The following is a 14,261-nucleotide window of genomic DNA, read 5'->3' as shown; positions in this document are numbered from 1 at the left end:
TGGCACAGTGGTAAAGAATCCCCCTGCCAATGCAGGAGACCTAAGAGACACACGTTCAATCCCTGGGTTGGCAAGATCTCCTGGAGGAGGAAATGGCAACCCACTCCAGTATTCCTGCCTGGAAAATTCCATGGACAGAGGAGCCTGGTGGGCTACAGACCATGTGGTGGCAAACAGTCAGACACGACTGAGCACACACACAGCTAGTGGTCCACGGGCTGGAACTCCCAGCTCCCAGTGCGGAGATCCTGGGTTCTATCCCTGGTCAGGGAACTAGATCCCACAAGCCACAACTAAGAGTTCAAAGGCCGCAACCAAGACCCAGTGCAGCTAAATAAAATTTAAAATACTTTTTAAAAAATAAATAAATCTTAAAAGAGAGGACTGGAAAATGTTCCTGTATCAGTCAAGTGTTTCTTTGGCTCCTAGAGACAAGCACACACAGGCTCCAGGCTCTGTACATGCCAAGTCACTTCAGTCGTGTCCAACTCTTTGTGATCCTGAAGACTGTAGCCGGCCAGGCTCCTCTGTCCATGAGATTCTCCAGACAAGAATACTAGTGGGTTGCCATGCCCTCCTCCAGGGGATCTTTCCAGCCCAGCAATGGACCTGGGTCTCCTGCATTGCAGGAAGATTCTTTACCTTCTGAGCCACCAGGGAAGCCCAGGCTCCGTGGGCCTCCACTAACCAGGCACCTCCCCGGGCAGCCCTGTGTGTGGGGCTGCAGGTGAGACTGGAAGCTGTGGTCTCTTCCTGGCCTGGGCAGACAGAGGGTGGGTTCCAAGCCTCCCTCCTCCACACTGGGCCCCACTGTGCACAGTAATGGCCTACTAGGTATCAAGTGCTTTCTGATGTTGCTAACAACCTCAGGTAGGTTGGCTCCCGTTTACAAAGAAAGAATCTGAAGGGTGGAGAAGGCACTTCACCTACCTCAGGTGAGTCCCAGATCCCCTGAGTGTAAAAGCTGGAATTCAAATACTTCTTTATTATTAGTCACCATGCTGTACGTTACATTCCCATGACAGCTTTAAAAAATTGTTTTTTTATTTTTAGCTGTGCTGAGTCCTTGCTGCTGCAAAGGCTTTTCTTTATTTGTAGCAAGCACGGGTTACTCTAATTGCAGAGCACATGCTTCTCATTGGGTTGGTTTCTCTTGTGAAGAACTGGCCCTAGGGTGGGCTTTAGTAGGTGCTGCATGTGGGGTCAATAGCTGTGGTGTATGAGCTGAATTGCCCCGGGTCACGTGGAATCTTCCCAATATGTGATTAGTCACTCAGTCACGTCTGACTCTTTGTGACCCTTTGGACAATTCCCGCCAGACTCCTCTGTCCTTGGGACTTGTCAGGCAAGAATACTGGAGTGGGTTGCCATATCCTCCTCCAGGGGATCTTCCAGACCCAGGGATGGAATCCAAATCTCCTGTTTCCTGCATTGCAGGTGGACTCTGAACCACGGACCACCAGGGAAGCCCCCATGACTGCTTTTATAACATGAAGATTGTACCGTTTAGCCCACTTCTCTCAGGTTTGTGCAACCCCCAACCCCCTGCCCCGGCAGCCACTAACCTGTTCTCTGTACCAACGAGCTAGATATTCTTTTCTTTAATATTTTTAAAGATTCTATATTTAAGTGAGGTCTTATATTTGCCTCTTTCCTGACATTTCACTTAGCATAATACCTTCGAGGCCCATCCATGTTGTTGCAAATGACAAGATTTCCTTTTGTAATGGCTAATATTCATATATATATATAAAATGTAATATATGGCATATCATCTTTATCTATTCTTCTACGGATGAGCATTTAGGTTGCTTCCATATCTTGGCTATTTTAAATAATGTTACCTTAAACATAAGGGCACATATGTCTGTTTTTCCTTTTCTTTCTGTAAATACCCAGAAGTGGAATTGCTGGATCATATGGTAGTTCTATTTCTAATTTCTTAAAGAAACTTCATACTGTTTTCCTTAGTGACCACACCAATTTACACTCCCACCAAGAGTGCCTTAAGAGTTCCCTTTTCTCCACATTCTGGACAACACCTGCTATTTCTTTTTGATCACAGCCATTCTATAGGCGTGAGGTGTTATCTCCTTGGGGTTTAAAATACCATGTCCCTGATTAGCATACACCCTTTCATGTACCTATTGTTCTGTATGTACGTATTGTTTCATGTACCATGTACTGTATGTCTAAGGAAAAACTTTCAGATTTTCCGCCCATTTTTTAACAAGATTCATTTTTGCTATTGAGTTACAAGTTCTTCATGTAGTTTAGATATTAAAGTGAAAGTGTTAGTTGCTCAGTCGTGTCCAACTCTGTGACCCCATGGACTGTAGCCCACCAGGTTCCTCCGTCCATGGGATTCCCCAGGCAAGAATACTGGAGCAGGCTGCCATTTCCTTCTCCAGGGCATCTTCCTGACCCAGAGATGGAACCTGGGTCTCTTAGTATTGCAGGTGGAGTCTTTACCATCTGAGCCCCCATTAATTCCTCAGCAGATACATGATTTGAAAATACTTTCTCATTTCATAGATTGTCTTTTCATTTTGTTGATGTTTTCCTTTTCTGAGCACAAGTTTTTAGTTTGATATAGTCCCACTTGTTTATTGCTTGTTGCCTTTGTTTGGTGCCAATTCAAAAATATTATCCTCAAGACCGATGTTAAAGAGCTAGCTATTGCCCATGTTCTCTTCTAGTTTTATGGTTCCAGGACTTATGTTTCAGTCTTTAATCCATTTTGAGTTAATTTTTGTGGATGGTGTAAGACAGTGGTCCAGTTTTCCCAACACCATTTACTGAAGAGACTGTCCTTTCCCTATTGTATATTCTTGGCTCCTTTGTGGTAAATTAATTGACTACAAAGGAGCATTTGTAAATAAACCTGTGGGTTTACTTCTGGGCTCTGTATTCTGTTCCATTGATCTGCTTCTGTACTGCTTTGATTACAATAGCTTTGTAGTATGCAGTATTAAATCCAGGTTAAATCATGCAGTATGATAAACTCAGCTTTGTTCTTTCTCAAAATTACTTTGGCTATTTGGGATCTTATGTGGTTCTATACAAGTTTCAGGATTCTTTGTTCTAGTTCTGTGAAAAATGTCATTCAAATTTTGGTAGGGATTATAGTTTTAACAATATTAATTCTTCTGTTGCTGAACCAAATGTAGCATCACTCACCCACACAAAGTAAAGCCAACCTACTGATGCATCTCTGTGGTGAAGCAAAGTGCAGTGATTACTGCAGGGCCCCAAGCAAGGAGTTCAGGAAGCCAATGTTTATCTTATTCTATTATTTACTTATTTGTTTGGCCATACTGCTGTGCCCCTTGCAGGATCTTAGTTCCCTGACTAGGGATTGAACCCAGGCCTCCTGCAATGGAAGCTCAAAATCCTAACCACGAGACCACCAGGGGATTCCCCCAGGCAGCTAATGTTTAGAAGGCCTAAACATCAAGGCTTTCAGGGAAAGAGTTTTAAATTAAAGGCCAGGTGTATTTAACATTCTTCTGACTGATTAATTGGGACTCAACATCATCAGCCTTCGTGTTAACTTCTTCCCCCTGGTGCACGTTTCAGTATCTGCAAAACAGCTCAAAGGACATGCCTCAGAATATTATCTATAGCCCTTGAGGAGGAACTAAAGGTCCTTGGCTTTAATGGTGAAACTATTATTTTTGTCTTGCTTGACTCTTTCCCTGTGTTTCTGTATTTCTGCACTTCTCTGATAGAATTTACTCTTTGAAACTTGGGGAAAGCCGAGGAGGTTCAAGTTTTTCTACAGACAAGGCAGGCAAGACATGGTGGGGTCTGTCCCAGGAAGACCCTGTAGGGTCCTGCGCAGTTGTACTTCCAATCCATGAGCATGGCCTATCTTTCCATTTATTTGTATCTTCAATTTCTTTCCTCTGGGACTTCCCTGGTGGCCCAGGGGTTAAGAATCCGTTTTCACGTAAAGAACAGACTTTTGGACTCAGTGGGAGGAGAGAGAGAATTTGAGAGAACAGCACTGAAACATACACATCACCATGTGTAAAGCAGATAGCCAGCGCAAGCTTGATATATGACGCAGGGCACCCAAAGCCAGTGCTGTGACAGCCTGGAGGGATGGGGTGGGGAGGGAGGCGGAGGGGCGTTCAGGATGCAGGTGACACATGCAAATCTGTGGCCAATTTATGTTCAGTTCAGTCGCTCAGTCGTGTCTAACTCTTTGCGACCCCATGGACTGCAGCATGCCAGGTCTCCCTGTCCATCACCAACTCTGGGAGCTTACTCAAAACTCATGTCCATCGAGTCAGTGATGCCATCCATCTCATCCTCTGTCGTCCCCTTCTCCTCCCGCCTTCAATCTTTCCCAGCATCAGGGGCTTTGCCAATGAGTCTGTTCTTCCCATCAGGTGGAAGCTCAGAGTCCTAACCATTGGATTGACAGGAATTCCCTCAAAACCCACTTCTTCTTCCTCAGATTCTACTGCCCTTATGCAAATGGAGACACTATGTCTACTTTGCTATTTATGCCCTGGGCAGGGTTGAGATCTGAAGGTCTCTTACTCTGGACTGGCCAAAGGATGGGAAGCCAAGTCCCGGTCTGCTTCCCCCTCCCCAGTAGGATCACAGCAACTCCCACCTATAACGGGCATGTCTAGTATAAACATTTGCTGGGGCCCACACTGGGCTGAGCACTGAGGGATACTGGAAGCTTAACAGTGAACAGTTAACGAAGCTTAAGCTGGACCGTCCTCTGGAGGTCTTGTGTATACTCTAAGGTGCTGAGCATGAACATCAGGCCCCTGTCAAACCTAACCGCTCTAGTCCACATGCCTCATACCAAACTCAGGACACCAGAGCTACTGGAGCAGGGAGCAAATATGGTAGGACTCCCTGGCTTTGAGTGTCATTTAATAACCAACTCAATGACGATGTGCAATCCTCTTAATACTTTTCAAAAATTTTATAATTTTGGCCATGCCTTGAGGTACATGGGATCTTAGTTCCCTGACCAGGGATAGAATCTGTGCCCCCTGCAGTGGAAACTTGGAGTCCTGACCACTGGACCAGTAGCAAAGTCTGTCTCTTTTTTCTAAATACTTCATGATCATGGTAAAGAGCAAGTCTCATTTTGATACCAGTGCATCTTAAACCTGTCCCTGATGCTGGTTAATTTCTCTTGAACAACAGGATTCAGGTCCAGAGCCTTCAGCAGATAATGGTATAGGATTACAATTTATAGTATCATTTCTCTTTTGTTTTCATTGCTTTTTGTTTATATTCACTTATTTCTGTACTTAGCTTTTATTTATGGCTAGTAACAGTATTCAGTAGTTTCTAGTAGCACGTTATTAGGGTCAAAGATAATACCATGAGTTTGAGGAGTTAGTTTCAATCATGAAGTCTGCCACAGCTCTGGAAAAATAACAAAATTTTTCCTTTGTAAAACAGACATGCTGGCTTAAAGACGCTCCTCTGCCCCTAAATAAGGATATAAACATTACCATGTGTCCAATGCACCCTATAGTATGAAGGGAAGGTCCAAGTACCAAAACTTAACAGCAAAACAGATAAGCACAATGTAACAACAAAGATGGTTGTTTCATCTCCTGATTTATTAACTAGTCATAGACCCCATCAGTGACAGAGGCAGTCTCACTCTTGTAACAGTAGTTTTAAAAGTATGATTTTAACCCAGCTATAGACATTAACATGCTGCTGCTGCTAAGTCGCATCAGTCGTGTCTGACTCTGTGCGACCCCATAGATGGCACCCACCAGGCTCCGCCGTCCCTGGGATTCTCCAGGCAAGAATACTGGAGTGGGTTGCCATTTCCTTCTCCATTGCATGAAAATGAAAAGTGAAAGTGAAGTCCCTCAGTCATGTCCAACTCTTAGCGACATACTCCTTTCCAAATGATTCTGTATTTTCAAGGTTACTGAAGAGAAATGGCAACCCACTCCAGTATTCTTGCCTGAGAAATCCCACAGACAGACGAAGCTTGTGGGCTCCAATCCACGGAGTCACAAAAGAGTCCCACTCGAGTTAGCAACGGAACAATAAGGACAGTGTGAAATGTTATCAATTGTGCGAAGCCGGGTGAACCTTCACACAGAATTTCTCGATTATTGTTCCAATTTCCTCTGAGACTACAATTACTTCAAACTGAATTAAAAAATACATGTCCCTCGTGGAAAGAGAGAATAAACCTCTTAGGTCAAATTTTAAAACGAAAATCTGCAAGTTACCCTAGTCAGGAGAACCGTAAAGCCCAGTGAAAAAGGCTTATTTCCGTCTAAAGTTTCTTACCAACTCTGGCAGTGATAAAGACGACATGGCACGTTTCTCTGCTCTCCCCAACTCTTAAACCAGGGAGGCTCTCAATGAGCCGTCTGCTCACAGCGAACAGGTGAGAGGGAGGCCCCCGATTTTGTGAAAACCCAGGGAGAGAACGTTGCAAATAATTTACTTCCACCACTCTGCGTTTGAGACTCACACGCACGAACTGCACATTCCCGGGCCAGCATTCTGCGGGGGCCGGGAGCCCGGTGGGGACCCGGGGGGTCTGAGTTTCATCTCGCGGCCTCCGACGGCAGCAGAGAGTCAGCCTGGCTCAGGGCGAGCTGGTCCTTCTTCTCCTTCTGCAAAACGTGGTCCTCCCACAGCGCCTGGTCCACCTGGTCGTCGGTGAGCACCACGGGCTTGTATTTCTCGTCGAAGAGCCGCTCATTGGCCTCCGAGTGCAGCTGGTGGGGCCCGACGACGCGCAGGTGAGCCGGCAGGTGCAGGAACTCGTCGTCGTTGATGTCGGAGTCGCGCATCCGGGCCCCCAGCACCCACCAGCGGCCCACGAAGCCCACATCCAGAATCCGGTCCGGGAAGTCGGTCCAGCGGGGCTGCAGGTACCGACAGCGAGCCTGGTAGAGGCTGGCCTGGGCATCGAAGGGCGCCTCGTACACCAGCGAGAAGAGGCCCAGGCTCACGTGGCGCAGACAGCCGCGACCACGCAGCCAAAGCAGCCGCTGCACGAACGCCTCCGAGTCGCGGTTGCGAGTGGCGGGCGCCAGCAGCAGAAGGGTCCCCGACGCGTCGAGCAGCGCCTCCTCGAAGGCTGCCTCGCTCGGTGCCAGGGAGCAACAGGCCGCCGCGCCACCCAGCAGCCCTAAGTACACGGCCGCCTTCCCGGGCCGGGCCCGCGCCGCCGCCGCCGCGTCCTTGCAGGCCTCTGCGTAATCTTGGAGCAGCGAGCGGGCCCAAGCGCCTGAGGGGAGAAAAGAGCATTGAGAGCCGCCCGGCGCTGGCGCCACCCATCCCGCCGCCTCCCGCCGCTACTCACCCAACCGCGCCCACACGCCGGGCTTTGCGGCTGCAGCGTCACGCGCCTCTCTACGGCTTCGGGACCAAAATCTCTTCAGAGCGGCAGCCGCCATTGTCTTCCGGCTGGGCGTCCGCACTCCGAAGAGAAACACCATGCATACAAAACAGAAGGCCCGGAGAATCTCTTCTGTGCAAGCGTCAGCATCACCGGAAATCGTTCCCCATCGGAAAAGGATAGCAGACGGACCGACGCCGGATGTTGCTGTCAGATCTGAGAGGGGTCATCTGCGGCGGTAGGCGGGTCGCGCAGGCGCAGAGAGTCCGGGCCCCGCCGGTTGAGATCGCCTCAGGTAAGGGGGGCGTGGGTACACCTGCGGGGCAGGAGAGGCGATTTAACGTTCCGGTGGGTGCGGGAGCCGCCAGGCCGGGCTTGGGGTTTGGGCTGGCGTCCAGGAGCGGCGCCGACTGGTGTCGAGAGAGGGTCTGATTGGCCTCTATCCTCAGAGGGATGCGGTGACGACCCTGAGAGACCATGGCAGCGGCTGACGAGCTGGCCTTCCACGGTGAGTGCAGCCGCGACCCGGCCCGAATCCTGCTCCTTCCACTGGCCGAAACCTCCCATCGAGTTTCCAGCTCAGATCTAACCCGAACCCCAGTCAGCTGTGAACAACCACCCAGACATGAAACCCATTCCTAACTCGAACCCCGTGCGTGCTTAGTCTCTCAGTCGTATCCGACTCCTTGCGACCCCATGGACTGTAGCCGGCCAGGCTCCTCTGTCCATGGGATTCTCCCGGCAAGAATACTGGAGTGGGTTGACACTTCCTCCTCCAGGGCATTTTCCCAATCCAAGTATCAAACCCGGGTCTCCTGCATCTCCTTCCTGCATTGGCACCGCTCCCATCTTAAACTCAGACCACAAATCTGAGGCTCTGCCCCATCCCTGAGCCAGCCCTCATTGTGGTCCTGTGTTAGGAAGGAGGGGACACGCCTCCTTCCCACTCACCACAGTTGAGGAAACTCTGGGCTGGGGGTAACACCGAGGTGGGGATGGTTACTCTTGGCTCCCAGATGTCGTTCAGTCCCTAAGTCATGCCCGACTCTTTGTGACCCCATGGACTGCAGCACGCCAGTCTCCCCAGACAAGCTGTGGGCAAAACGAAATTGCCTCAACTACCAAATACACCTGTGTCCCATATTCCTTCTCGACAGAGTTTGAGGAAGCTACTAATCTGCTGGCCCAGACCCCGAATGAGACCACCACCAGAAGTGATCAGCTGAGCCCTAAGGGGCACGTGGCTGTGGCAATGGACTCAGGCGGCAGTTATGGAGCTGAGGATGAGGTAGAGGAGAGCGACAAGACTGTGGTGAGTCCCAGGAGTCCCTGTGCCCTGCCTCTGTCTTGTCCCTTCTACCCTCCCTCTGGCGCACCCCTCCACCCCCACCCCCGCACCCCCAGCACTGAAAGTCTGCACTGTGCAGCTCCTACAGGAGGAGAAGCAGCAGCCTGGTTTCTGGACCTTTGGCTACTATCAGAGCTTCTTCGACGTGGACACCTCACAGGTCAGACCCGGGAAGCTGGTGGGATGGGGTGCAGCCACTATTCACTGAGAACTTCCTGTGCACCAGGCCTTGGGCCATTGCTGGCAATAGGCACATGGGAGAACAACCCCCACCCAGGCTGGTAGACATGACTGGGTGGACTGCATGTGTGTGGCCTGAGTGGGACTCGGGAACACGGGGAGCACACATGACATGGTGCACAGGGAAAGGCCCCCTGGAGAAGGCGACAGATTTGCTGGGACTTAGACAAGCAGGTAGACTTAGAGTGGAGGGAAGCATAAGTATGTTCCAGGCACGGGGAACAGCATAGGCAGGGGACCAGAGGTGAGAGAAGCCAACCACTGCTGCAGAGGCTGCCTCTCACTCAGTCTGGAGAGTGAGGTGGGGGCCAGGCAGAGGCCAGATCACCAAGGATCTCATGAGCTGTACTAAGGAGTTTGGGTTTTCTCCTAAAGGTGCTAGGGGGTCATGGAAGGGTTCAGAGCAGGAAAGGACTGAGTGACATGAAATTGGAGGCCAGGGTGGGAGATGGTGATAAGCCAGGGTTGTGGAGTAGGGAAGACGTTGGCAGAGATGGGAGAAGATTACCCAGGATTTGTTGACAGTTCTTATTGGGGGCAGGAGGCAGTGGACAGTGGGGGAGTCCCGGGCAGCCAAGCACAGAGGAGGGGGAAGCAAGGAAAAAGATGGCAGGCCCTGAAGCGTCCTTCAGAGTAGGGGGACACTGGGATATTGAGTAGGGGCTGCCCAGGGCAAGGGGCTCCAGGCCACAGGAGAGAAATGAGAGCATGGAGGAGGTGGGAGGTCAGCAGGGAAGGAACCCCTAAGGAGGGTGACCCTCTTTCCTTTGTGGGTAGTGAGGGAGCCCCAGATGGGCTTCTGTCCTAGGTCCTGGCCTTGCCCCGCAGGTCCTGGACCGGATCAAAGGCTCGCTGCTGCCCCGACCCGGCCACAACTTTGTACGGCACCACCTGCGGAATCGGCCAGACCTGTATGGTGAGTGAGGTTGTGCGTTCAGTTCATTCAGTTACTGATGCAACACATGTTGACAGAGGGCCAGGCCCCGGTATACAGCTGAGCACAAAGCACAGTCACTCGGGTAGAATTGAAACGTACTCTGTTCATGCAGACAGGGCCAAGCGAGGCTGCAGAGGGCTGCGGGGCTGGGAGGAGAAGCAGAGTGTTTAGAGGGTGGGAGCTGCTATGTTGTGTGGGTTGCTCAGGGAAGGCCCTGCTGAGGAGGGTGAGGGAATGAGCCTAGTTGGTGTCGGGGTTAAGGGTGGCGAGACCTGGGAGAAGAACATCACAGAAGAGGCATGTGGCGGAAACAGGCTTGCACTGCAGGGCAGCACTGTGACTGCACTGGAACGAGCTGCCAGCAGGCCCCAGAGGTGATCGGTCAGACCACATGGGCCTCCTATGCTTTGGTGAGAAGAGATCTTAGCCAAGTGCCCTTGGGTGCTGCAGGCCCTGTGGGGGGCAAGGGCAGAAGCTGGAGGACCAGGGAGGAGTCGCGTGTGGGATCATGGGCCTGGCCTGGGAGGTAGAGAGTGGGGGTTAGATCCTGGCAAACGTGGAAGATGGAGCCAACAGGGTGTGCTGACACACTTGATGGGTGGGAGGAGAGGTGGCAAGGATGCTTCCCAGCTTTTGCCTGGACTGTGAGAAAGCGGGACCTTCCCTGGTGGCTCAGATGGTAAAGAATCTGCTTGCAATGCAGGAAACCAGGGTTCGATCCCTGGAGTGGGAAGATCCCCTGGAGAAGGGAATGGCAACCCACTCCAGTATTCTCATTGGAGAATTCCATGGACAGAGAAGCGTGGCAGCTACAGTCCATGGGGGTCACAGAGTTGGACACGACTGAGTGACTAACAATTTCCCCAGAAAGACGGAATTCTATTTATCAATGGGAAAAGGCGAGAAGATTCTAAGGGAAAGAGTGGGCATGCTAGGTGGAATGGAACGTTGAATAGGAGCCCCAGGTTCAGGGCAGAGGCCCAGACTTGGGACACTGGGGGTTGTGGGCACAGAGGTGGCAGAAGGCCCTGAGGTTGGACGAGCTCACAAAAGGGGTGAATGAACACAGAGGAGGTTTGAGAACTGGCCCGGGTGGGCCCCTCATTGTTAAAGAGCTCAGGGAGTCAAAGAGGCTGAGGAGTTGCCAGTGAGATGAGACAAAAGCAAGAGTGTAAAACCCTGGGAACCACATGGAGAGTGTTTCCAGATGGAGGGGGATCAGCTACGTCAAAGGCCACTGAAAGGCCGAGAGAGGTGAGGGATGGAGGCTGGATTCAGCTGCTAGTCTGTCACTAGTGTGACACCATATCAAGGGAGCAGTGGGGGTGGAGGCAGCCCGGAGCTTGGAAAGAGGCTGGGACCGGATGGCGCAGGTCACTAGTCCTGGGAGCTCCCACCCTGGGGCCCTGACCGTGCTCCACCCACAGGCCCCTTCTGGATCTGTGCCACGCTGGCCTTCGTCTTGGCCATCACTGGCAACCTGACCCTGGTGCTGGCCCAGAGGAGGGACCCATCCATCCACTACAGCCCCCAGTTCCACAAAGGCAAGTAAAGTGGGCAAGGCCTGGGAGCTGGCAGGGCTCGGGGTGCCGTGGGGCCCAGGAGTGATAACCTGATTGGCCCGCAGTGACCGTGGCCAGCCTCACCATCTACTGCTATGCGTGGCTGGTGCCGCTGGCGCTGTGGGGCTTCCTGCGGTGGCGCAAGGGTGTCCGGGAGCGCATGGGGCTTTACACCTTCCTGGAGACTGTGTGCGTCTACGGCTACTCCCTCTTTGTCTTCATCCCCACTGTGGTGAGTGGGGCCCAGGGGTGGGTGGGTCCTGGGCGCCACAGGGACGACCTGCTAGCCAGCTGCCTGTATCCCCCCCAGGTCCTGTGGCTCATCCCTGTCCCATGGCTGCAGTGGCTCTTCGGGGCCCTAGCCCTAGCCCTGTCAGCTGCTGGCCTGGTGTTTACCCTCTGGCCCGTTGTCCGTGAGGACACCCGGTGGGCAGCTGGGGTGCTGCTGTCTGTGGTGGTGCTACTCCACGCCCTCCTGGCCATGGGCTGCAAGGTACTGGGCTGGGGTGGTCACAGGCTGGGCTCGGGGTGGGGACTCAGTTTGCCGGCTCTGACGCTGACCCAGGGCTCTCGGATCAGTTTTATTTCTTCCAGCCACTGCCTCCAGAGCCCATGGCATCTCCCCACCAAGCCACCTCTCAGCCTCCAGCCACAATGTTGCCACCCACCCTGCCAAGGTCCGTGGCAGCCTAGGAAGGCTGAGCCTGCAGGTAAGGAACTGTCCCCAGCTGTGGCTGGGGGCAGGGTCTCCAGCTCCAACTGCACTCCCCCGCCCCCCGCCCGATGTTAGAAGCCACAGGGCCACTTCTCAGTTTCTCTCTTTCAGGCCCAAGAGATGGTGACTGGAGGCTCCCCTGAAACCTCAAGATCATTTCGCTACTTTCCAGACTTTTCTTACAAAGCAAACACTTTTATTTTCTATGCAAAGGTGATTCAGAGAATTTATATAAAGGCGGGAGAGGGGCACAGCAGGGAGCTTCCAGGGCGGCCATCGCCCCCAGGGGCCACCCCAGCCTGGGCCGCACTTGCTCTTCCTGGGGTGCCCAGAGAGCGGGCCTTGAGCTGAGCCTGAGCTCCGCCACATCCAAGTCTGGGGTTGTTAGAAACGGGGGAGCAGAATTAGAAGAAAACTGCCTGTGCTGAAACATATTTCCGTGGGTTTTTTTATTTTTATTTTTTTCCTTTTCTTTCCTTTTTTTTTGGAGAGGTCCCTGCAAGGCCCCTTCCCAGGCTGGGGTGGGACCAGAATGCCATCAGAGTAGGAGGGGCGGGAGGAGCATCTACAAATACCGAAGGGGGTACACAGGCCTAACGTTAGCTACAAGGAAAAAGGACGCCTTCCACGACAGACCCTTGAGGTTTCTGCGTCTGCCCCAAGCGGCTGACGCTGACCCTTCCCTCCAGGCCCAGGGCCCCCAGGCCACCCTTTCTAGCTCTGGGTGCAGGTGGGGGCTGGGTCTGCAGGGGGTCAGGGACAGGACAGCAGCAAGAGGCAGGGGCTGAGGACGGAGGGCCTTCCCGACAGCCGGGTGGGTTGTACATTCAAGTGTGAGGTGAACCCTTTGGTGGGAGGGGGCCGAGGGGCTCCCTGGGCTCCAGAGGCCCGGCCCCACCCCATCCTGAAGACTCGGTAGGGCCACCCCTCGCCACTGAGCCTCTGAGCTGGGGAGAGGGGCTGCTGGCTCGGCCCGGCCGGCCTGATTTCTCAGAGGGTCTATGGATTGACACTGGTTCTTTTCATAAAAAAATAAAATTAAAAAAAGCAGCATGTCACGCCTGTGGTGACCAAGGCCTGGTAGTTGAAGGGGAGGCCCCTCCAGGAAGGGGCCAGCACTGCCTTCCCTGCTGGAGACAGGCAGGGGACCGGCCCGAGGGACCGGGCAGGGCGGCCACTGCCCCCTCCCTCCCCACCAGGCCTGCAGCTATCAGGCCCGGACACGCCTGTTACAGAAGATGTCAAACCCAGGTCAGGGTGGAGAGGGCCGGGGGGTGGGGGGGCACAGAGCTCCCACGACATGATCATGTGTAAAATATGGCAGCGACACGCGCTTGGGGCCAAGATGTGGGTGGGCAGTGGGGTGGGGGCGGCGGCGGCGGCAACGTCGTGTAAAAAAGTGTTCAAGTTCCCGTAGCAAAGAGGGCTGTGGCCGGGTATGTGGGTCTCTCCAGTACAAGGGTCAAAGCCGCCCAGGGTGGGGCAGGGTCTTCATTTGGTTTCCTGGTGCTGTCAGTCCGTTCCACGCCGCAGGGGCCTAGCTCCCATAGTGCATGGTGTTGGTCGGGATGGACATGGGTGAGGCCATGGAGATGGCGGGGCCGCCCATGGTGAACTGGCTGTTGACTGCATAGTGGGCGCTGGAGCTGCCGCCACTGCTGCCCTGGGCGCCAGAAGATCCTGTGGGGCAGGGGGTGGGCACTAAGGGGCCGCCTCTGTCCCGTTGCCCGCCCAGACCCATGGCAGAGTCAGAGAGAAAGAGCACAGGAGAGAGGGCAGGCGGGCGCCCGGGCACACGCACACCCGCGGGGCCCTGCGACCCCCGCCCACCATTACCTTGGACAATCCCCGTGCTCATTATGGAGCCCATCCGGGAGTGGGTGTGATTGACAATCCCCGTGTTGGCTGCACAGCAGGAGGAAGGAAGGAAGGAAAGGAGATGGCGTCACCGCCCCCAGCCTGCCCGGCCCATGTGCCCGGCGTGGTGGGTGCTCACACTCGGGTGAGGGTGGGTGCGGTGCCCGCAGAGCAAGGTGGAGAGGCAGTTGGGGGGCGGAGCTCAGCCCCCGGGGAAGAAGCAAAGGTGGTGAGGCAGAAGG

General features: G+C 53.4%; 3 protein-coding genes across 7 annotated transcripts in view; 1 reads left to right on the top strand and 2 right to left on the bottom strand.

Annotated features, from left to right (window-relative positions):
* Nucleotides 1–5,585: 5,585 nt before the first annotated feature.
* TIMM29 (translocase of inner mitochondrial membrane 29) lies at nt 5,586–7,445 on the bottom strand. Its single transcript, NM_001099699.1, is given in 2 exon segments — nt 5,586–7,249; nt 7,325–7,445. Coding segments are annotated over 2 exon segments (783 nt in total). The 5' UTR covers nt 7,419–7,445; the 3' UTR covers nt 5,586–6,560.
* A 174-nt stretch (nt 7,446–7,619) lies between these two features.
* Nucleotides 7,620–13,215, top strand: YIPF2 (Yip1 domain family member 2). Its single transcript, NM_001101094.1, has 10 exons — nt 7,620–7,655; nt 7,810–7,868; nt 8,518–8,672; nt 8,788–8,868; nt 9,777–9,864; nt 11,313–11,429; nt 11,513–11,679; nt 11,758–11,940; nt 12,027–12,157; nt 12,274–13,215. Exons 2-9 carry the CDS (start codon nt 7,838–7,840, stop codon nt 12,138–12,140), a joined length of 936 nt encoding a protein of 311 aa, NP_001094564.1. The 5' UTR covers nt 7,620–7,655; nt 7,810–7,837; the 3' UTR covers nt 12,141–12,157; nt 12,274–13,215.
* Nucleotides 12,337–14,261, bottom strand: part of CARM1 (coactivator associated arginine methyltransferase 1) — a 43,522-nt gene continuing 41,597 nt past the window's right edge. For 3 of the 5 annotated variants that reach the window (XM_024994895.2, XM_059888568.1, XM_059888569.1), the window contains exons 15-16: nt 13,999–14,067; nt 12,337–13,842 (exon numbers count right to left, since the gene is read on the bottom strand). In XM_024994895.2, the coding sequence (XP_024850663.1) occupies nt 13,700–13,842; nt 13,999–14,067 (212 nt within the window). In that variant the 3' untranslated portion in view covers nt 12,337–13,699. Of the gene's footprint in view, nt 14,068–14,261 lie in introns of all 5 variants that reach the window. The other 2 variants (XM_024994894.2, XM_024994897.2) reach the window with 2 other exon arrangements.

This window comes from Bos taurus, chromosome 7 (genome assembly GCF_002263795.3).
Source record: "Bos taurus isolate L1 Dominette 01449 registration number 42190680 breed Hereford chromosome 7, ARS-UCD2.0, whole genome shotgun sequence".
Lineage (NCBI taxonomy): Eukaryota > Metazoa > Chordata > Mammalia > Artiodactyla > Bovidae > Bos > Bos taurus.
Note: the sequence above shows the minus strand (reverse complement) of the source record. Positions and strands in the feature narration are given on the sequence as shown.

Bases quoted from the DNA above. Each gene is read 5' to 3' on its own strand.
- YIPF2 (NM_001101094.1), top strand. From the start codon at position 7,838: ATGGCAGCGGCTGACGAGCTGGCCTTCCACG. The intron at 8,869-9,776 runs GTCAGACCCGGG...CTTGCCCCGCAG, and splicing joins TCGACGTGGACACCTCACAG to GTCCTGGACCGGATCAAAGG. The intron at 9,865-11,312 runs GTGAGTGAGGTT...CTCCACCCACAG, and splicing joins GAATCGGCCAGACCTGTATG to GCCCCTTCTGGATCTGTGCC.